The sequence below is a fragment of the Macaca mulatta genome, chromosome 6 (assembly GCF_049350105.2).
Source record: "Macaca mulatta isolate MMU2019108-1 chromosome 6, T2T-MMU8v2.0, whole genome shotgun sequence".
Classification (NCBI taxonomy): Eukaryota; Metazoa; Chordata; class Mammalia; order Primates; family Cercopithecidae; genus Macaca; species Macaca mulatta.
In genome coordinates this window covers 79,321,646-79,344,533 of record NC_133411.1, presented here as the reverse complement: position 1 = coordinate 79,344,533, position 22,888 = coordinate 79,321,646, and the positions used below count along the sequence as shown (strand labels likewise).

General features: G+C 37.8%; 1 protein-coding gene across 2 annotated transcripts in view; it reads right to left on the bottom strand.

Moving 5' to 3' along the window:
- The window catches only part of FCHO2 (FCH and mu domain containing endocytic adaptor 2), a 137,151-nt gene that overhangs the window by 101,543 nt on the left and 12,720 nt on the right, over positions 1–22,888 (bottom strand). For both annotated transcript variants that reach the window (XM_078003937.1, NM_001257784.1), the window contains 4 exon segments: positions 22,318–22,409; positions 5,662–5,736; positions 4,523–4,664; positions 4,277–4,429 (listed from right to left, as the gene is read on the bottom strand). In XM_078003937.1, the coding sequence (XP_077860063.1) occupies positions 4,277–4,429; positions 4,523–4,664; positions 5,662–5,736; positions 22,318–22,409 (462 nt within the window).

The window sequence follows — 22,888 nt, the reverse complement described above, 5'->3', positions numbered from 1 at the left end:
CTTTCAAATTATTTTGAGTTTTCTCTTTACTGACAAAGCATTTCCTTTTTTTAACTTTTATTTTAGGTCAGGGGAACATATGAACTTTCATTATACAGGTAAACTGTGTGTCACGGGGGTGTGGTGCACAGCTTATGCGTCATCCAGGTAATAAGCACAGTAACTGATAGGTATTTTTTTCTGATCCTCTCCTTTTTCCCACCCTTTCCCCTCCGGTAGGTCCCAGTGTCTGTTGTTCCTCTCTTTCTATGTGTTCTCATTGTTTAGCTCCCACTTATAAGTGAGAACATGCAATATCTGGTTTTCTGTTCCTGCATTAGTTTGCTAAAAATAATGGGCTCCAGCTCCATCCATGTTCCCACAAAAGACATAATCTCATTATTTTTTATGGCTGCATAGTATTCCACAGTGAATATGCACCATGTTTTCTTTATCAAATGTCACTGATTGGCATTTAGATATTGTGAATAGTGCTGCAATTAATATTCACATGCATGTGTCTTTATGGTACAATGATTTATATTCCTTTGGGGATATATCCAGTAATGGGATTGCTGGCGTGAATGGTAGTTCTGTTTTTACCTCTTTGAAGAATCGCCAGACACTGCTTTCCACAATGGCTGAATTAATTTACACTCCCACCAACAGTGTAAGCATTCCCTTTTCTCCACAACCTTGCCAGCATCTCTTATTCGACTTTTTAATAATAGTCATTCTGACTAGTGTGAGATGGTATCTCATTGTGGTTTTGATTTGCATTTCTCTGATCATCAGTGATGTCGAGCTTTTTTCATATGCTTGTTGGCTGCATGTATGTCTTCTTCTGAGAAGTTTCTGTTCATGTCCTTTGCCCACTTTCTAATAGGGTTGTTTTGTAAATTTAAGTTCCTTACAGATGCTGGATATTAGACCTTTGTCAGATGCGTAGTTTGCAAACATTTTCTCCCATTCTACACGCTGTCTATTTGCTCTTTTGATAGTTTCTTTTGCTGTGCAGAAACCGTTACATTTAATCAGATCCTATTTGTCAATTTTTGCTTTTGTCGCAATTGCTTTTGGTGTCTCTGTCATGAAATCTTTGCCCGTTCCTATGTCCAGAATGGTATTGCCTTGATTGTCTTCCAGAGTTTTTATAGTGTTGAGTTTTACATTTACATTTAAGTCTTTAATCCATCTGCAGATGATTTTTGTATATGGCGTAAAAAAGGGGTCCAGTTTCAATTTTCTGCATAGCCAGCTATCCCAGAACCATTTATTGAATAGGGAATCCTTTCCCCATTGCTTGTTTTTGTCAGTTGACAGACCATTTCTTTAAAGTGCTCCATTATTATCTTCAGATTTTCTTCCAAGCACTTGATCTTACCAAAAGTGTCACTAAAAGATTTTCAGACTATAATCAAAGCCATTACTTCCTCAAATGGTCCTTAAATGGTCTGTTAACTGAAATATCAAAGCATTGTAGCTGTCCAATTATGCAACGAAGTTTGCTCAGGCAATTAAACTACACCATAAATGCTATCTTATCAACCATGACTATACAATACCATCAACTGAAAATGCATTCTGATTTCATATGAGGAAAAAAAAAAATACCTCCATTTTCTTTTTCTCTGAGGCCTAGGTCTGAATTTATTTAACCTACTTAATACCTACAATGTACTTTCAATATGAGGGCTCTTGAATTTCTTCAATTCTGAAACATTTTGAGCTGTTAACTCTTCAAATATTACTTGTCCCTCCATCTCCTCCATTTTTTTTCCTTCTGAAATTAGTATTAGATGAATGTTGGTAACGTTTGCTTCTCCTACTATGCTCTGGGTAAGGTCCTTCCATACTATCTTCAAAACTCATTCTTTGACTCTATCAAGTCTAAAGTTTCTTTTCTCTATTGCTTTTTAAAAAGCTCAATAACCATATTTTTCTTTTCTAAGTTTTCTAATTAGCTGGGTTTTTTTCTATCTAGTAGATTGTTTCATTACGTTTAATTTCTTAATCTTCTTTAATGTAAGTTTATGTTTATTTGAACATCCTCAAGACATATCGTTTTTGTTCATTTTTTATAAATTTAAATTTCATCTGGAGTAAATTCTTATTCCAATTATTGAATTTATTGGTTGCTCTAGTATTAGATTTCTTAGATGTGCGCTACAATTTTGGTTGTTTGCTCATTCAGAAGAGTTTTTTTGGATTTTGCCCTCTTTCTCTTCTCTCTCTCCCTCCATCAGTACTGCTGAACATTCATAGAATAAAACATAAACAGTACCTCCTAGAATTGTGTTATGCTTTACACTTTATGCTCACCCATCCCCAAGCAGTTTTCAGGTTATCTCCTGCCACCCCTCCAAGGCCCCAATTTCATTTCAGTCTTATGAAAGTAATTTTTAATTACTTCCCTGCAAGAATATTGTAGATATGGCCAAAATCGTCATGAAATGGTTCTTTGGCTTGATTTCAAGTCAGGATTGTGTGTCTGTATCTGTGTCCCTAAATCCCCAACTTCCAATAAGGCTTTAGTTCTTGTCAGCAACCCAAGAGCCTTGTTTTCTCCCTATCTATAGTTTTACGCAATGAGTCAGGCTCTTTGTACCTCATCCCAAGAGGGGAGCTTTTAGTCCCTTTTGCCACATAAGAGCCAAATTCCACTGCCCACTTTAGGACTTCTGAGTTCAACAGCTTGCATAATCAATCTCTACGTGCCATTTTGGATTTCTCTTCTATTCTGGTCCACAGAGATAAAATATTATTCTTTTTGGACCCTGTTATTTTGTTGTCCCTTTTTATATTTTATTCATAATTGCTATGTCTGAAGCAGAGGGTGTTTTCAAACCATGAATTTACTGTGTCTCATTTTTACCCCTCCCAATTTTTACTATACAAATCAAATTTTTATTTATTATAAACAATATATTGCTCCAAATTCATTTTTTTCATCTGTGACACAGTCCCCAGAAGGTCCTGAGATCATGTGCCTTATTGCTCCAAATTCTAAATCACCTATTTTCATTTTTCCATATTCCCTTCTAGTTTTTTGCCCATGTATAGTCATATATCATATTTCATTGGTTAGTTGTTTGAAATATTTTGGACCTCAGGTATATAGAAATGGATTAATTACATTATCACAAGTCTTTAACAGCCCCTCTTAATTATATGATATTAATTTCTGAGTTGATTTGGTTACTCAGACTTGTAACAGAAGGCTTTCTATCACCATCTATTGTTAAAAATTAACTCTATTATCAAACTTCAACGTAAAACTATTATTCCATTTAACAGCTTCATCAAAAATAAAGTATCTGTGCATTTAAACATGTAAAAGTATATAAATACACAGCTCTTTTACAGTCATAATCATACTATTGGTACACTTTGGTTTTCTTTTTTTACCGGATATTTCAAACGTTTTACAAAGCTTTCAAAATTATTGCTCCACATGGCTCATTCTTAAGTGAGATATACCACATCAAATAAGTAAATGGTTAAACTGTTTTGAAAGGAGAAAAAAAAAAGCCACTTTCCATTAAAACATAAATGGAAGAAAAGGTTGTGGTTTACCACAATGCTACATAAATGTGCTCAAAGTCAGCAATAAATCACCACAACACAAGTTTAAAGATTATGTGCAAGTACCTATATCTTTCTAAATATACCAAAATCTTGTTTCAAAACAATTTTACCTCATGGTTAAATTTTACACAAAGTAATTACCCCATCAATTATATTACTACAAAAATATCCTGAAAATGTGTCACTAACATTTTAAAAATCATTGTTTTTTTGTTTGGGTGTGGTTGTTCATGCCTGTAATCCCAGCACTTGGGGAGGCCAAGGCGGGCGGATCACCTGAGGTCAGGAGTTCGAGACCAGCCTGACCAACATGGTGAAACCCCATCTCTACTAAAAATACAAAACTAACCGGATGTGGTGTCATGCGCCTGTAATCCCAGCTACTTGGGAGGCTGAGGCAGGGAAATCACTTGAACCCAGGAGTCAGAGGCTGCAGTGAGCCAAGACTGTGCCACTGCACTCCAGCCGAGGCAACGAGAGCAAAACACCATCTCAAATCAATCATTGTTTTTTATGTGCTTGCTAACCTATTGACCACAGACAACATACTTGACAAATCTTGTGTTTTACTTGGGTAAATCACTAGGACTGTAAGGCACAGTGTCTTCACTTTAAAATGAGATAATTTTGAGTTTGATCTAAATATTAAATGCAATTTTGTATGTCAAGGTGCTTTGAAACCACAGATACGTTATTTTATCATGATTACCTTTTCTATTTCTCTTTGTGTAGCTCCTTCTTTTTTCAAACGCTCCTGTTCTACACACTTGGCATTGTAATTTTCCTTGGATTTCTGGAGGGCCTGAGTTATGCTCTGAATGGTTTGGACAGCTTCCAGAGTTCCTGCAACTTCTTCTTTAGTCTGTTTAGTATGAAACGATTCATCAAAATGACTGAACTGGAAAGTATTCAATATCTGACCAATCAATTCTTTAACAAGAAAAAAAACTGATACCTTTTTATGAGATTTTACTTGTTCTTCTCCATACTTCTGAACTTCCTTTATTAATTCTTGCAATTTTCTAACAAGATCCAAGTGACAATTTGCTAATTTCTCTGTAGATGTTTTGAATACATCCCATACTGGTGCAAATGTTCTAAGAAAATAAAAAATATGGGAATAACTTATTAAAAGTAAAAAAAAAAAAATTACGGTTCTAACAAGGAACCAATGGAAACAATAGTGGTATATACGGCAACCTTATTTGGGCAAAAGATGAAACTTAAATACTGAATAAAATGATTGACGGACTGACCTTGAATTTTTTTATCACTGGTTATTTAAAATTGGTTATTTTTATCATTGGTTATATTTTTGGACCTCAGGGATATAAAAATGGGTTAATTACACTATCACAACTCTTACTCCTCTTAATTATATTAATTTCTGAGTTGATTTAGTTGTTTAAACTTGTATCAGAAGCCTATCACTGTCTATTGTTAAAATTTAACTGTTATCAAACTTCAATTTAGTATTCTATTTAAAATGCTTCATCAAAAATAAAGTTTCTGTGAATTTAAACACTCAAAAGTCCAATTTTTAGATAATTATTCTTTCCATAATTGTTACGGCAATGAGCACATCTCATTTTAAATGTAGTATTTTCATTTTTCAAGGAACACATTTTTTAATACAAATTTTTTAAAGGAAGATCTAATGACTGTCTATAAAATCACAGGAGACATTTTTAATGCATCTTAATCATTTCAATAAAGTTTATCTTAAGTGAGTTTTTAAAGATCACTGTTAAACTACCTCAGAATTTAAATGAACTTAACAGCCAACCAGAATAAATACACTGCATGTGCATAAGATAATATTTATAACCTCAAACACTATTGAATGACTAAGTAGTTTTTAAAAAGGGAAAAAATAAATTTCATTTACTTTTGATTACTTTTGACTACATTGACTGATTCGGCAAGTTCAATTATATTTTCTATCAAGTGAAGAATATATTAATATTCACAGATACTTTTAAAATAAGCATATATTTTACTATGCTTTTGAACTGTTATGTCCTCAATAGGAACCTAGAATCCTCAAGAACTTTGCCTAAGTGAACATTGAAAAAGAGGAAGAAATTAACTCACCCAAGTTGTGAATAATTGCTTGCAGATTTTGCTAGTTTTGTCATTGACCTGGAGTATGCCTCCTCTATGGTAGCTCTGTTAAATCAAATATCCACATCATAATATCTCTTGTTTAGTGACCAAAAACAGCAAAGTTATCAAAATACAATTAAAAATGCAAAAACAAAAAGATACCTCAAAAATGACATGTTAAAAATAAGTATATATATGTAGTCATGAATTGCTGGCCTATCTTTAACTGTTCTTTCTGGTACAGAACTAAAATAATTTATATCACACACACAAATTTTTTTGAGACAGAGTCTTGCTCTGTCACTCAGGCTGGAGTATAGTGGTATGATCATAGCTCACCGCAGCCTTGACCTCCTAGGCTTAAGCAATCCTCCCACCTCAGCCTCCTGAGTAGCTGGCACTACAAGCATGCCCCACAACACCCAGCTAATTTTTGTATTTTTTTGTAGAGATGGGGTCTCGCTATGTTGCCCAGGTTGATCTGGAATTCCAGGGCTCAAGCAATCCTCCCACCTCGGCCTCCCAAAGTGCTGAGATCATAGGCATGAGCCACCATGCTCAGCCACAGAAAAAATTTTAATGGAGTCACAACTCTTTTTATCTTTAGTACCAATGCTTATCTGAACAGGAAATATAAGAGTGCTACTTCTTGTATTCTCTCTTTCTCTGTAAGCTGATTCACTGTGATAAGTGTGTCATTTGTATTTAATACTTCCTTGTACTTAGTTTTATTATTCTTCAACACTGTGATGCACACTTAATAGAACAAGAGATTAATGACAGTCATTTGCACAAAATTAAATACGAATCATCAAGTCTGAAATCCTGAACTTCATTCATGGCTTAATTTATTTTGTGATTAGATCTAAAATATTAGCAAATATTTCACACTAGAATACTATGTTTTATATAACTACCATTTAGCATATGGTAAAAAACATCCATAGCCATTAAATACAGAATTCTAAAAGATATAAATTATCCTATAGACATGTCACCTATAAATACAGAATATACATTTTGTATGGCCTCCTTTTTGTTCTATTTTTGAGACGGAGTCTGGCTCTGTCACCCAGGCTGGAGTACGGTGGTGCGATCTTGGCTCACAGTAACCTCCACCTCCCGGATTCAAGTGATTCTCCTGCCTCAGCCTCCCGAGTAGCTGGGACTACAGGCACCTGCCACCATGCCCAGCTAATTTTTGTATTTTTAGTAGAGACAGGATTTCACTACATTGGTCAGGCTGGTCTCAAACTCCTGACCTTGTGATCCGCCCCACTTGCCCTCCCAAAGTGCTGGGATTACAGGCATGAGCCACCGCGCCCAGCCTGTATAGTCTTCTTAACACTACAAAACTTACAGTTTTACCTTTCGCCTGGCTCTTCTCAATGTGTGCTACCCTTAATAGGGGAACATTCTACAACCACCATTATCCCTCCATTTACTTTGATTGGTCCAACTAACTTTCTGCTTCTAATTTCTAAATCCAGATCTTCACACTGCTCTTGCACTAACCCATCTGTTCAATATCCAACTACCCCAAACATAACTAAGATATTTGAACCACCTCAAACTCAGAATATCTAAACTCATCTCCAAACTCTTCCCCAACCTAATCTGCACAAAAACCAGCTCTCTAACAAAAACAAAATATTAACAGTAACTGCCTCTCACTGATGGTACTGTGACTCTTTCCTGCTCCTTTAAGCTCTTCTGTCATTTTAAAATACTATTACTACAAGAGTAATACTTTGTTCATCCAAAAAAGTTAATATTTATTAGTATATCAATGGGTAAGTTTAACAGCAAGGTAAAGAGGTTCAATTTCCAGTACAGATTAAACATACCTCATCAGCCAGGCACGGTGGTTACGCCTGTAATCCCAGCACTTTGGGAGGCTGAGGCCGGCAGATCACCTGAGGTCAGGAGTTCAAGACCAGCCTGGCCAAGATGGTGAAACCCCATCTCTAATAAAAATACAAAAATTAGCTGGGCATGGTGGTGGGCGCCTGTAATCCCAGCTACTCGGGAGGCTGAGGCAGAAGAATCGCTTGAATCCAGGAGGCAGAGGCTGCAGTGAGAAAAGATCATGCCACCGCACTCCAGCCTGGGCAACAAGAGTGAAACTCTGCCTCAAATAAATAAACAAGCAAGCATCTCTAATCAAAATATCAGAAATGCTCCAAAATCTATATATTTTTTGATGACCAACATGATGCCAAAAGCAGAAAATTCCACACCTGACCTCGTGACAGGTCATGGTCAAAATTCAGTCAAAACTTTGTTTCATGGCCGGGCGCGGTGGCTCAAGCCTGTAATCCCAGCACTTTGGGAGGCCGAGGCGGGCGGATCACAAGGTCAGGAGATCGAGACCACAGTGAAACCCCGTCTCTACTAAAAATACAAAAAATTAGCCGGGCGCGGTGGCGGGCGCCTGTAGTCCCAGCTACTCAGGAGGCTGAGGCAGGAGAATGGCGTGAACCCAGGAGGCGGAGCTTGCAGTGAGCCGAGATCGCGCCACTGCACTCCAGCCTGGGCAACAGCGTGAGACTCCGTCTCAAAAAAAAAAAAAAAAAAAAAAAACTTTGTTTCATGTAGAAAAATTATTAAAATAGGCCGGGTATGGTGGCTCACGCCTGTAATCTCAGCACTTTGGGAGGCCGAGGTGGGCAGATCATGAGGTCAGGAGATGGAGACCATCCTGGCTAACACGGTGAAACCCGTCTCTACTAAAAATACAAAAAAATTAGCTGGGCTTGGTGGCACACACCTGTAATCCCAGCTACTCAGGAGGCTGAGGCAGGAGAATGGTGTGAACCTGGGAGGCAGAGGTTGCAGTGGGCCAAGATCGTGCCACTGCACTCCAGTCTGGGTGACAGAGCAAGACTCTGTCTCAAAAAAAAAAAAAAAAGAAGAAAAAGAAAAATAGTTAAAACATTGTATAAATATTTAAAATATTGTATAAGATTACTTTCAGGCTGTGAGTATATGGTGTGTAGAAAACAAACAAATTACAAGTTTAGACTTGGGTCTCACCCCCAAGATTACTTGTTATATATATGCAAATACTCCAAAATCTGAAAAAATCCTAATTCTAAAAGACTTCTGGTACCAAGCATTTCAGATAAGGGATACTTAACCTGTAATAGTGAATCAGATTATTGACACAAAAACTTTTCTCACTGAGGAAAATTTAGAAAACATGGTAAGTTGAGGGTGGAGGCAAGGTAACTGAAAAGCATTAGAAAACTTAAGGGGCAGTTAAGAATAAAGATCCAAGAGAAGGGTATCCAGACAAGTCAGTCAGGTATGTGGGGCAACTTCTTCCTGGAGGGTATCCAAAAGAGGTCACTGATCAGTTGAGAAATGAAACAGCTTTTCTCAGCCTCACAGGGTAAGGGAGACAAAAATAAAAGAGTTCAGGTCCAGTAAAGGTAGAGAGCATAGAAAAATCCCATGCCCTTCAAGTAGAGACTCCAAAAGAAGAATTTCAGTACAGAACTGGAAATAATTTTAAGAAGTGGAGGAAAGCATACCAAATTTGGGAAAAAAAAAAAAAAAGCAAATTACAGATCTAGAAAATACAACCACCAAATTAATAACTCCTTGGATGGGGTTTAGCAGCTGATTTGATATCCTATATTGAGATTTATACCATAAAAGGGAGATGGAAAAAAAAGGAAAATTAAAAAAATAAAGAGATTTAGTTAATTAAAAGATAGATGAGAATAATTTATCCAACATTAAAGTTCGGAAAGACAAAAAAGAATGTGAAGAGATGTAAAGGACAAAGCAAGAAAAGTCCAATAAATGAGTAAAGAGAAAGAATGAGTTAGAGAAAATATTTGAGGAAATAATAACAGGGAATTTTCCAAAACTGATAAAAGATATCAAACCACAGATCCAAGCAGCCCAACAAACTTTAAGAGGATAAATTGTTTAAAAACAATTACATCTGGTCCTAGTCACATTATAGTAAAAACTCCTGAAAATTAAAAAGAGAAAGAACAAAATAAAGATATCTTAAAAGCAACCAAACTCTTCCCACCACCAAATGTTACCTTCAAAGAACCAGTAACTAGACTGATAGCTAACATCTCAACTGTAGATAATGGAACGATCTTCAAAAAAACTTAATTTAAAAAAAATCTACCAACTGGAATTCCATACCCAGCAAAAATATAAATGAAAGCAAATCCTTAATAAAATAACAGATCTAGGTTATCATCACCAATGGCCACTAACATCACAAAACAGTTATATTTGGATAATATATGCCTCTGGTGGAAGTACACATCACCACCTAAGAAGTATTTTTTCTAAAATACTACAGGCGGGCGTGGTGGCTAATGCCTGTAATCCCAGCACTTTGGGAGGCTGAGGCGGGTGGATCACCTGAGGTCAAGAGTCTGAGATCAGCCTGGCCAACATGGTGAAACCCTGCCTCTACTAAAAATACAAAAATTAGATGGGCGTGGTGGCATGCACCTGCAATCCCAGCTACTTGGGGAGGCAGAGGAAGGAGAATCGCTTGAACCTGGGAGGTGGAGGTTGCAGTGAGCCAAGATCATGCCACTGCACTCCAGCCGGGGTGAGAGAGTGAGACTCAGTCCAAAAAAGAAAAGTACTGAATAGAATCTGATCATGCTGCTAGATTTAAATGACAATTTTTAGGAAATTCAGGGATAAAGGAAGATATTTAATAAACTATACGTATGCAATTAGCATATTCCAGGATATGGGGCCCTATTAGAACAAATAATCTGGTTTCTTCAACAACAAAAGGTAAGGAGGTGGGTGGCTATAGATTAAGAGACTCAAAAGGCATATCAACCAAGTGTAACACATAGAAATCAGGCCAGGTGCAACAGCTCATGCCTGTAATCCCGACTCTTTGGGAGGCTAAGGCAGAAGGATCGCTTGAGTTCAGGTATTTCAGACCAGCCTGGGCAACCTGGTGAACCCTCATCTCTACAAAAAAAAAAAATACAAAAATTAGCTGGGCATGGTGGTGGATCCCTATAGCCCAAGCTACTTGGGAGGCTGGGGTGGGAGGATCATTTGAGACCAGGAGGTCAAGGCTGCAGCCTGGATGACAGAGTGAGACCCTGTCTCAAAAATAACAACAATAATAATAATAAATTTTTGGCAATAAACCTTAAAGTTTGGATAAAATTAAGACATTCATAGAAAAATAAAACTTTTCAAACTCACAGAACTAAAAAATCTGAATGGTCCTGTAATGATTAAAGAAATTAAACATATAATTTAAAACCTTCCTACAAAGACAATTTCAAGCCCAGATGGCTTTACCAGAAAATTCTATTACATACATAAGGAAAAAACAATAATCTTGCAAAAATTTTTGCAGAAAATACAATAATAGGATAACTCCCCAATTCACTTTATGAAGCCAACAAACTTTGATACCAAAACCTAACAAGGACACTTAGAGAAAGAAAATGTTCAGGCCAATCTCACTCACAAGTATAGATGTAAAAATTGCACACACAATAGCAGCAATTTTATCCACTAACATATAAAACGAATAACCACATCTCCACCAAATTGTGCTTAGACCAAGAATGGGGAATTGATTTAACACCCAAATTTCAATAATTCACATAATTGACACACTGTGAGGAGAGAAAAAGAAAAACATATCCCATTACTCACCAGAGAAATGCAAATTAAGGTCACAATGAGATAGATACTACGATTATCAAAAAAGCTAAAATTAAAAGACTGACAATACCAAGAACTGATAAGAACATAAAGCAACTGGAAATCTCAAACAAGGATGGAAGGTGGTGTAAACTGATACAGCCACCTTGGAAAATTCTTTGGTATTAGTCACTCGAGTTGAACATCCATATACTTTACAGCCTCACAATTCCACTCCAGAGTATATACCCAATATAAATGTATATATATGCATACCAGGACATATGTGCAGAACTATTCAAAGCAACATTACTTGGTAATAGTAAAAAAATCTGAAAACAGCAAAAGATCTAGAAGAGTCAACAAAATACTGAAGGAGCAGAACAAAGGTGGAAGACTGATACTCCTCAACTTCAAGACTTATTATGAAACTACAATAAATCAGGCGGGGAACAGTGGCTCATGCCTGTAAAATCCCAGCACTTTGGGATGCAGAGGTGGGCAGACCATTTGAGCACAGGAGTTTGAGACCAGCCTCAGCAACATGGTGAAACCTTGTCTCTACAAAAAAAAAACAGGTACTGTCACTTTGAAAGACACTGGGCATGGTGGCATATGTGTACAGTCCCAACTATTCAGTAGGCTGAAGGAGAAGAACTGATTGAGCCCAAGGGGTGGAGGCTGCACTGCACTCCAGCCTGGGAGACAGAACGAGACCCTGTCTCAAAAACAAATAAATAAACAAAAAGAAAAAAAATAAAGCTAGGGGAGGGACAGCATTAGGAGAAATATCTAATGTAGATGGCAGGTTGATGGGTGAAGCAAACCACCATGGCATATGTATATCTATGGAACAAACCTGTACATTCTGCACACGTATCCTAGAACTTAAAAGTATTTAAAAAAAAAAAAAAAAAAAAGGCCAGGCATGGTGGCTCACGCCTGTAATCCCAACACTTTGGGAGGCTGAGGCAGGTGGATCACGAGGTCAAGAGATCGAGACCATCCTGGCCAACATGGTGAAACCCCGTCTCTACTAAAAATACAAAAATTAGCTAGGCGTCGTGGCATGTGCCTTAAGTCCCAGCTACTCGGGAGGTTGAGGCAGGAGAATCACTTGAACCCAGGAGGCGGAGGTTGCAGTGAGCCAAGACAGCACCACTGTACTCCAGCCTGGTGACAGAGAATCCATCTCAAAAAAAAAAATAGCTACAGTAAATCAAAGGAGTGTGCTACTGGCCAAAAAACAGACAAATATATCAATGGAACAGAATATAAAGCCCGGAAATAGACTCACATAATACAGTAAACTGATTTCTGACAAAAGAGCAAATGTGTTAAACTGATCTTTGATAAAAGAGCAAATGCAATACAATGGAACAAAGATAGTATTTTCAATAAATGGTACCGGAACAACTGGACACTCACATGCAAAAAAAAAAAAAATTGGATCCAGACACAGACCTTCCACCCTTCACAAAAATTAACTCAAAATGTATTACAGACCTAAATGTAAACCATAAAACTACAAAACCCCTAGAAGACAACGTAGGAGAAAACCTAGACAACATTGGGTATGATGATGACTTTTTAGAACAATATGTAAATGCATTCCAATATCTAAAGGCACTCCAATACACCAGACCTTGGCTATGGTGATGACTTTTTAGACACAATATCTAAAGGCACTGCAATACCAAAGGTATTCCAAACGCAAAATCCATGAAATAAATAATGGATATGCTGGACTTCCTTAAAATTAAATACTTCTGTTCTTTGAAAGACAATGTCAAGAGAATGAGAAAACAAACCACAGACTGTGAGAAAATATTTGCAAATGACACATCTGATAAAAGATCGTTATCCAAAATACACAAAAAACTCTTAAAACCCAGTAAGGGGGCAGCCGACAAGATGGCTGAATAGGAACAGCTCCAGTCTGCAGCTCCCAGCGGGATCAATGCAGAAGGCAGGTGATTTGTGCATTTCCAAGTGAGGTACCCAGCTCATCTCACTGGGGTTGGTTAAACAGTGGGTGCAGTCGATGGAGAGCGAGCAGAACGAGGACGGGGCATCGCCTCATCCAGGAAGCACAAAGCATTGAGGAACTCCCTCCCCTAGCCAAGGGAAGCCATGAGGGACTGTGCTCTGAGGAATGGTGCATTCTAGCCCAGATACTACACTTTTCCCATGGTCTTCGCAACCCGCAGACCAGGAGATTCCCTCGGGTGCTCCAGCAGGGAACTAGCAGGGCCCCGGGTTTCAAGCACAAAGGACCACAACTCCTCACCAGCAAGAGAACAAAACTGGATGGAGAATAAGTTTGACAAACTGACAGAAGTAGGCTTCAGAAGGTGGGTAATAACAAACTCCCCTAGCTAAGGGAGCATGTTCTAACCCAATGCAAGGAAGCTAAGTACCTTGAAAAAAGGTTAGAGGAACTGCTAACTAGAATAACCAGTTTAGAGAAGAATATAAATGACCTGATGGAACTGAAAAACACAGCAAGGGAACTTTGTGAAGCATACACAAGTATCAACAGCCAAATTGATCAAGTGGAAGAAAAGAATATCATAGACTGAAGATCAACTTAATGAAGTAAGGCATGAAGACAAGAATTAGAGAAAAAAGAATAAAAAGGAATGAACAAAGCCTCCAAGAAATGTGGGACTATGAGAAAAGACCAAACCTACATTTGATTGGTGTACCTGAAAGTGATGGGGAGAATGGAATCAAGTTGGAAAACACTCTTCAGGATATTATCTGGGAGAACTTCCCCAACCTAGCAAGACAGGCCAACATTCAAATTCAGGAAAAAAAGAGACCACCACAAAGATACTCCTCGAGAAGAGCAACCCCGAGACACATAATTGTCAGATTCACCAAGGTTGAAATGAAGAAAAAAATGTTAAGGGCAACCGGAGAGAAAGGTCAGGTTACCCACAAAGGGAAGCCCATCAGAATAACAGCAGATCTCTCGGCAGAAACCTCACAAGCCAGAAGAGAGTGGGAGCCAATTTTCAACATTCTTAAAGAGAAGACTTTTCAGCCCAGAATTTCACATCCAGCCAAACTAAGCTTCATAAGCAAAGGAGAAATAAAATCCTTTATAGACAAGCAAATGCTGAGCAATTTCATCACCACCAGCCCAGCCTTACAAGAGCTCCTGAAGGAAGCACTAAACATGGAAAGGAACAACCAGTACCAGCAACTACAAAAACATGCCAAATTGTAAAGACCATCGACATTATGAAGAAACTGCATCAATTAATGGGGAAAACAACCAGCTAGCATCACAATGACAGGAGCAAATTCACACATAACAATATTAACCTTAAATGTAAACAGGCTAACTGCCCCAATTAAAAGACACAGACTGGCAAATTGGATAGACTCATGACTCATTGATGTGCTGTATTCAGGAGACCCATCTCACATGCAAAGACACACATAGGCACAAAATAAAGGGATGAAGGAATATTTACCAAGCAAATGGAAAGCAAAAACAAGCAGGGGTTACAATCCTAGTCTCTGATAAAACAGACTGTAAATCAACAAAGATCAAAAGAGACAAAGGCCATTACATAATGGTAAAGGGACCAATGCATCAAGATGAGCTAACTATCCTAAATACATATGCAGCTAATACAGGAGCACCCGGATTCATAAAGCAAGTGCTTAGAGACCCACAAAGAGACTTAGACTCCCATACAATAATACTGGGAGACTTTAACACCCCACTGTCAATATTAGACAGATCAACGAGACAGAAAATTAAAAAGGATATTCAGGACTTGAACTCAGCTCTGGACCAAGTGGACCTAATAGACATCTACAGAACTCTCCACCCCAAATCAACAGAATATACATTCTTCTCAGCACCACATCACACTTACTCTAAAACTGACCATATAATTGGAAGTAAAACACTCCTCAGCAAATGCAAAAGAATGGAAATCATAACAAACAGTCTCTCAGACCACAGTGCAATCAAATTATAACTCAGGATTAAGAAACTCACTCAAAACTGCACAACTACAGGGAAACTGAACAACCTGCTCCGGAATGACTACTGCGTAAATAATGAAATTAAGGCAGAAATAAGTTCTTTGAAACCAATGAGAACAAAGACACAACGCACCAGAATCTCTGGGACACAGCTGAAACAGTGTTTAGAGGGAAATTTATAGCACTAAATGCCCACAAGAGAAATCAGGAAAGAGCTAAAATTGACACTCTACCATCACAATTAAAAGAACTGGAGAAGCAAGAGCAAACAAACTCAAAAGCTAGCAGAAGACAAGAAATAACTAAGATCAGAGCAGAACTGAAGGAGATAGACACGAAAAACCCTTCAAAAAAATCAATGAATCCAGAAGCTGGTTTTTGAAAAGATCAACAAAATAGACTGCTAGCAAGACTAATAAAGAAGAAAAGAGAGAAGAATCAAATAGACACAATAAAATATGATAAAGGGGATATCACCACTGATCCAACAGAATTACAAACTACTATCAGAGAATACTAGAAACACCGCTACATAAATAAACTAGAAAATCTATTAGAAATGGATAAATTCCTGGACACATACACCCTCCCAAGTCTAAACCAGGAAAAAGTAGAATCCCTGGATAGATCAATAACAAGCTCTGAAATTGAGGCAGTAATTAATAGCCTACCAACCAAAAAAAGCTCAGGACCAGACAGATTCACAGCCAAATTCTACCAGAGGTACAAAGAGGAGCTGGTACCATTCATTCTGAAACTATTCCAAACAACAGAAAAAGAGGGATTCCTCCCTAACTCATTTTACGAAGCCAGCATCATCTTGATACCAAAACGTGGCAGACACAACAAAAAAAAAAGAAAATTTCAGGCCAATATCCCTGATGAACATCAATGTGAAAATCCTCAATAAAATACTGGCAAACCAAATCCAGCAGCACATCAAAAAGCTTATCCACCACGATCAAGTCAGTTTCATCCCTAGGATGCAAGGCTGGTTCAACATACGCAAATCAATAAATGTAATCCATCACGTGAACAGAACCAATGACAAAAACCACATGATTATCTCAATACATGCAGAAAAGACCTTCAACAAAATCCAACAGCCCTTCATGCTAAAAACGCTCAATAAACTAGGTATTGGTGTAACGTATCTCAAAACAATAAGAGCTATTTATGACAAACCCACAGCCAATATCATACTGAACAGGCAAAAACTGGAAGCATTCCCTTTGAAATTCAGCACAAAACAAGGATGCCCTCTCTTACCACTCTTATTCAACATAGTATTGGAAGTTCTGGCCAGGGCAATCAGGAAAGAGAAAAAAATAAAGGGTATTCAAATAGGAAAAGGGGACGTCAAATTGTCTGTTTGCAGATGACATGATTGTATATTTAGAAAACCCCATCGTCTCAACCCAAAGTCTCCTTAAGCTGATAAGCAACTTCAGCAAATTCTCAGGATACAAAACCAATGTGCAAAAATCACAAGCATTCCTATACACCAATAATAGACAAACAGAGAGCTAAATCATGAGTGAACTCCCATTCACAATTGCTACAAAGAGAATAAAATACCTAGGAATACAACTTACAAGAGATGTGAAGAACCTCTTCAAGGAGAACTACAAACCACTGGTAAAGGAAATGAGAAAGGACACAAACAAATGGAAAAACATTCCATGCTCATGGATAGGAAGAATCATATCGTGAAAATGGCCATACTGCCCAAAGTAATTTATAGATTCAATGCTATCCCCATCAAGCAACCACTGACTTTCTTCACAGAATTAGAAAAAACTACTTTAAATTTCATATGGAACCAAAAAAGAGCCTGTATAGCCAAGACAATCTTAGGTAAAAAGAATAAAGCTGGAGGCATCACTCTGCCTGACTTCAAACTATATTACAAGGCTTCAGTAACCAAAACAGCATGGTACTGGTACCAAAACAGATATATAGACAAATAGAACAGAACAGAGGCCTCAGAAATAACACCACACATCTACAACCATCTGATCTTTGACAAACCTGACAAAAACAAGCAATGGGAAAGGATTCCCTGTTTAACAAATGATGTTGGGAAAACTGGCTAGCCATATGCAGAAAACTGAAACTGGACCCCTTCCTTACACCTTATACAAAAAATTAACTCAAGATGGGCTAAAGACTTAAACGTAAGACCTAAAACCATAAAAACCCTAGAAGAAAATCTAAGCAATTCCATTCAGGACATAGGCATAGGCAAAGACTTCACGACTAAAACACCGAAAGCAATGGCAACAAAAGCCAAAATTGACATATGAGATCTAATTAAACTAAGGAGCTTCTGCACAGCAAAAGAAACTATCATCAGAGTGAACAGGCAACCGACAGAATGGGAGAAAATTTTTACTATCTATCCATCTGACAAAGGGCTAATACCCAGAATCTACAAAGAACTTAAATTTACAAGGAAAAAAAAATCCCATCAAAAAGTGGGCGAAGTATATGAACAGACACTTCTCAAAAGCAGACATTTATGCAGCCAAGAAACATACGAAAAAAAGCTCATTATCACTGGTCATTAGAGAAATGCAAATCAAAACCACAATGAGATACCATCTCATGACAGTTAGAATGCCCATCATTAAAAAGTCAGGAAACAACAGATGCTGGAGAGGATGTGGAGAAATAGGAACACTTTTACACTGTTGGTGGGAGTGTAAATTAGTTCGATTGTGGAAGACAGTGTGGCAATTCCTCAAGGATCTAGAACCAGAAATACCATTTGACCCAGCAATCCCACTACTGGCTATATACCCAAAGGATTATAAATCATTCTATAAAAACACATGCACACGTATGTTTATTGCAGCACTGTTCACAACAGCAAAGACTTGGAACCAACCCAAACGCACATCAGTGATAGACTGGATAAAGAAAATGTGGCACATATACACCATGTAATACTATGCAGCCATAAAAAAGGATGAGTTCATGTCCTTTGCAGGGACATCGATGAATCCAGAAACTATCATTCTCAGCAAACTAACACAAGAACAGAAAACCAAACACCACATGTTCTCACTCATTAGTGGGAGTCAAACAATGAGAACACATGGACACAGGGAGGGGAACATCACACATCAGGGCCTTTTGGGGGGTTGGAGGCCGGGGAGCTGGGGGAGGGATAGCATTAGGAGGAACACCTAATGTGGAAGACAGGTTGATGTCATCATGGAAAACCACATGTATACCTATGTAACAACCCAGCACATTCCGCACATATATCCCAGGGCCTAAAGTATAATCAAAAAATTTTAAAATATTAATAAGAACACAAACAACCCTATTAAAAACAAAAATGGGCCAAAGACCTTAACGGATACCTCACTAAAGAAGATACACAACTGGCAAATAAGCGTATGAAAAGATGAAGGACAGGTGTGCTGGTTCCCTCCTGTAATCCTAGTGCTTTGGGAGACTGTGGCAGGAAGACCACTTGAGACGAGGAGTTCAAGACCAGCCTGGGCAACATGGTGAGACCCCCATCTTGACAACAACAAAAAAGCCAGGTGCAGTGGCTCACACCTATAATCTCAGCACTTTGCAAGGCTGGGGAGGGAAGATCACTTGAGGTCAGGAGTTCGAGACTAGCCTGGGAAACATAGTGAGATCCTGCCTCTACAAAAAAAAAAAAAAATTAAAAGCAAAGATGCTCCACATCACATGTCATCAGGAAAATGCTAATTAAAACAATGATAAGATACCACTATACACTTATTGGAACAACCAAAATTTAGAATACTGACCACACCAAATGTGGCAAGGATATGGTGCAACAGGAACTCTCATTCATTGCTAGTTAAAATGCAAAATGGTATTGTCACTTTGGAAGATGAGTTTCTTACAAAATTAAACATATTCTTTCCATATAATCAAGTAACTGCACTCCTTGGTATTTAAAATTTAATTTAATTAAAACTTACGATCACACGAAAACCTGCACACAGATGTTTACTGCAGCTTTATTCATAATTGCCAAAACTTGGAAGCAACCAAGATGTCCCCGAGTAAGTTAGTGGATAAAATGTAGTACATCCAGACAACAGAATATTATTCAGTACTAAAATGAAATGAGCCTGGCCAGGCACAGTGGCTCACACCTGTAATCCCAATACTCTGGGAGGTCAACATGGGCGGATCACCTGAGGTCAGGCGTTCCAGACCAGCCTGGCCAACATGGCAGAACTCCGTCTCGACAAAAAATACAAAAATTAGCCAGGCATGGTGGCGCATGCCTGTGGTCCCAGCTACTCAAGAGGCTGAGGCACAAGAATCGCTTGAACTCAGGACAGGGAGGTTGCAGTGAGCCATGATCGCACCTCTGCACTCCAGCCTGGGCTGGGTGACAGAGTGAGACTCTGTCTCGAAAAAAAAAGAAAAATACAAAAATCAGTCAGACATGGTGGCGCAGGGCTATAATCCCAGCTACTTGGGAGGCTGAGGCACAAGAATTGCTTGAACCCAGGAGATGGAAGTTACAGTGAGCAGAGACTGGGCCACTGCACTCCAGCCTGGATGGCAGAGCTAGACTCTGTTTCAAATCAATCAATCAATCAATCAATCTATCTATCTATCTATCAGATAATGTATACAAAGTTTACATTTTTTCCTTTCTCATTCAGTCCTTCAAGAAATATGATTTTCCTATTGTTCCAGGCTCTGTGCTAGCCACTGGGATACAAATGAATACTGTTTCACAGAGGAACATAAAAACAAATAAAAATAAATAATTACCAAATTTTATAAATACTACAAAGAGATAGGTGATGTAACAAAAAATTATATTAGGTGTTTTTGACCTAGTCAGAGAGATTAGGAAAGGCATCCTAAGAGCAGTGACCACATTGCTGAGCTCCAAAGAATAAGTAGGCCATTAACTAGGTGAAGAGAAGAATAGGTATTCACAAAGCCTGGACTAGACAGAGGAAGTCTTTCCATAAGATACCCAATATCTCTGGAGTGGAAAGAATAAGGAGCAGCCTGTAATTCATATATCTCTTTGTACTATGCATGCAGTTTTGTTATTACTCATCTTTGTTAATTGTTTCTATGTTCTCCTGTGAGACAATATTCTGTTGTATCCCATGCCTAGCAGAGAGTCTGGAACAGTAAGACCTGAAAGGTAGTTTGAGGGTCAGACAATGCAGGCATATCTTAAGAGCCCTTGAGATGGCTGAAAGAGAAAAGGTAACAAACTGATCTGTACTGTAGCTCAAAAAAAACCACTCCAACTACAGTACAGAGAGTTAAGTTGTAGGAAAACAAGAACGAATGTAGATAGAGCAGTTAGGAGCTACTGCTGAAGTTCAGGCAAAAATAATGATAGTTGGGATCAGCATAATGAAGTTAAGAGATTCGTTCCATGGAAAAACCTTTACTGAGGGCCTGCCAAGTGCCAAGCACTATCACAAGTGCATAAATAGAGCAAAAAGACAAAATAAGCAAAAAAAGACAAAAATTCCTGCCCTTGTTGGGTTTATATTCTAGTGGGAAGAGACAGAAAAATAAATAAGTGAAATATCACTTTGATCAGATGGTTATACACACTATGGAGAAAAATAAGGTAGTAAAGGGGAAGTAGGAGGGATTGTCTCACTGCCCAAAGAATCAGAAAGGGATAGATTCTGGGCAAAGGAAGGATGACTCAGGAGTCCTGGACTTCTTACAATGACTAACATAAACAGGGCTCAAAGGCATAAGAATATCTGCCCTGATGGTTCCAAAACAGACAGTGATAGTAGTGAGGTGTAGGGGAAGAGGGAAGGCTAAGGAACATGCCAAGAGATGCAGAGTTCTGCGGCCTTTCCTTTCCTCCTGCCAATGATGATGTAGAAGCCCAGAGGAAGAAGAGCCTTACCCAGGGCACTTGAGCTTTTGCATTGCTTGTTGATTCCAGTAGAGAGGGGAAAGTAAGAAAAGAACTGAACTTATATAATAGTTTATTCCCCAATTCCTACCAGTCTGTAAACTCCATGAAGGGAGAAGCTGTATCTTAACCACTATATTCCCATAATCCAGACAAGTACCTGGTACACAGCACTGATGGGATATGTATTGTTGAAAGAATACATGAATAAATGAAGTATTAAATTTAAAGCCAAAGAATCCCTGTATTATCAAGGTAAAGATTTTAAATGTGTTCATATAAATAATTACTAAGTTGGGGTAGCCACAAAACAGCTTTAAGTTAGTAGGAGAGCAGCTTTTGAGTTCTGTTTGATTTTGAATCATAATCAAATTATATTTATTCTTAATAGCTTTTAAATTTGCTATATTCTAAGACTCTTAAAGACAATCACATTTTATAAATTTGCAAGATTTTAAAATATATACTTAGGACTTTTAAAAATAAAAGTTACAAAAACATAAAATTAAACTGAAGTTCAGAAAACGTAATCTTTTCTAATTATTTTAGCATGTTTAACAAATGTTAATGCTTTATCCTACAAACTTCTCAACTTTATTATATCACCTTGCTAGCATATCCAGTGAAAAATATGTACATAATATTTTCAAGCAGGAATCTGCAAACCAGGGGTTTAACAATGCCACTTTGAGCCACTATAGAGCCCTCAGCTGTGTAGATGATAGATACAAATAGATAGAATTACAGTATATATTTTAAAACAAGGATTGCTTTATTCCACATCCAAATAAAGTTTTCTCCATGATTTATATTCTAAAATTTAAATTGCTATTAATTTGTTAAACAAATTACTTATTTAAAAGATACATACCGGGGGGACGGGGAAGGGATTGCATTGGGAGTTATACCTGATGTAAATGACGAGTTGATGGGTGCTGACAAGTTGATGGGTGCAGCACACCAACATGGCACAAGTATACATATGTAACAAACCTGCACCTTATACACATGTACCCTAGAACTTAAAGTATTAAAAAAAAAAAAAAAAAGATACATACCGTTCTCTTACAAAATCTGCTAGTTCTTTAGTTGATATCTGTCCATGTTTCATATTATGGTAGAGGACATCAAAGCCACTATTTTTCTCCCCCTAAAATGTAAAAAGATTTTTAGTTTCACAAAAAAAAAAAACAGATAAAAATGACTTGAGAATATAAAAAGCCAACACTAACCAATATGCAATCCTGTGCTCCGGTGAGGTGTTTTTCCTTAATTTAATTATTCTCATTTATTGTATGATTTTAAACAGTATAAAGCAATATTATATGCTTTAATATAGTTTACAATTAACTACATATACATATACCTACATACACACAAATATGCATACACTTTGTAATCACCCATAAAAGTACAATTAATGAAATTAAGTAGTGACCAGGCGCGGTGGCTCACACCTGTAATCCCAGCACTTTGGGAGGCCGAGGTGGGTGGATCATGAGGTCAGGAGATCGAGACTATCCTGGCTAACATGGTGAAACCCTGTCTCTACTTAAAATACAAAAAATTAGCCGGGTGTGGTAGAGGGCGCCTGTAGTCCCAGCTACAAGGGAGGCTGAGGCAGGAGAA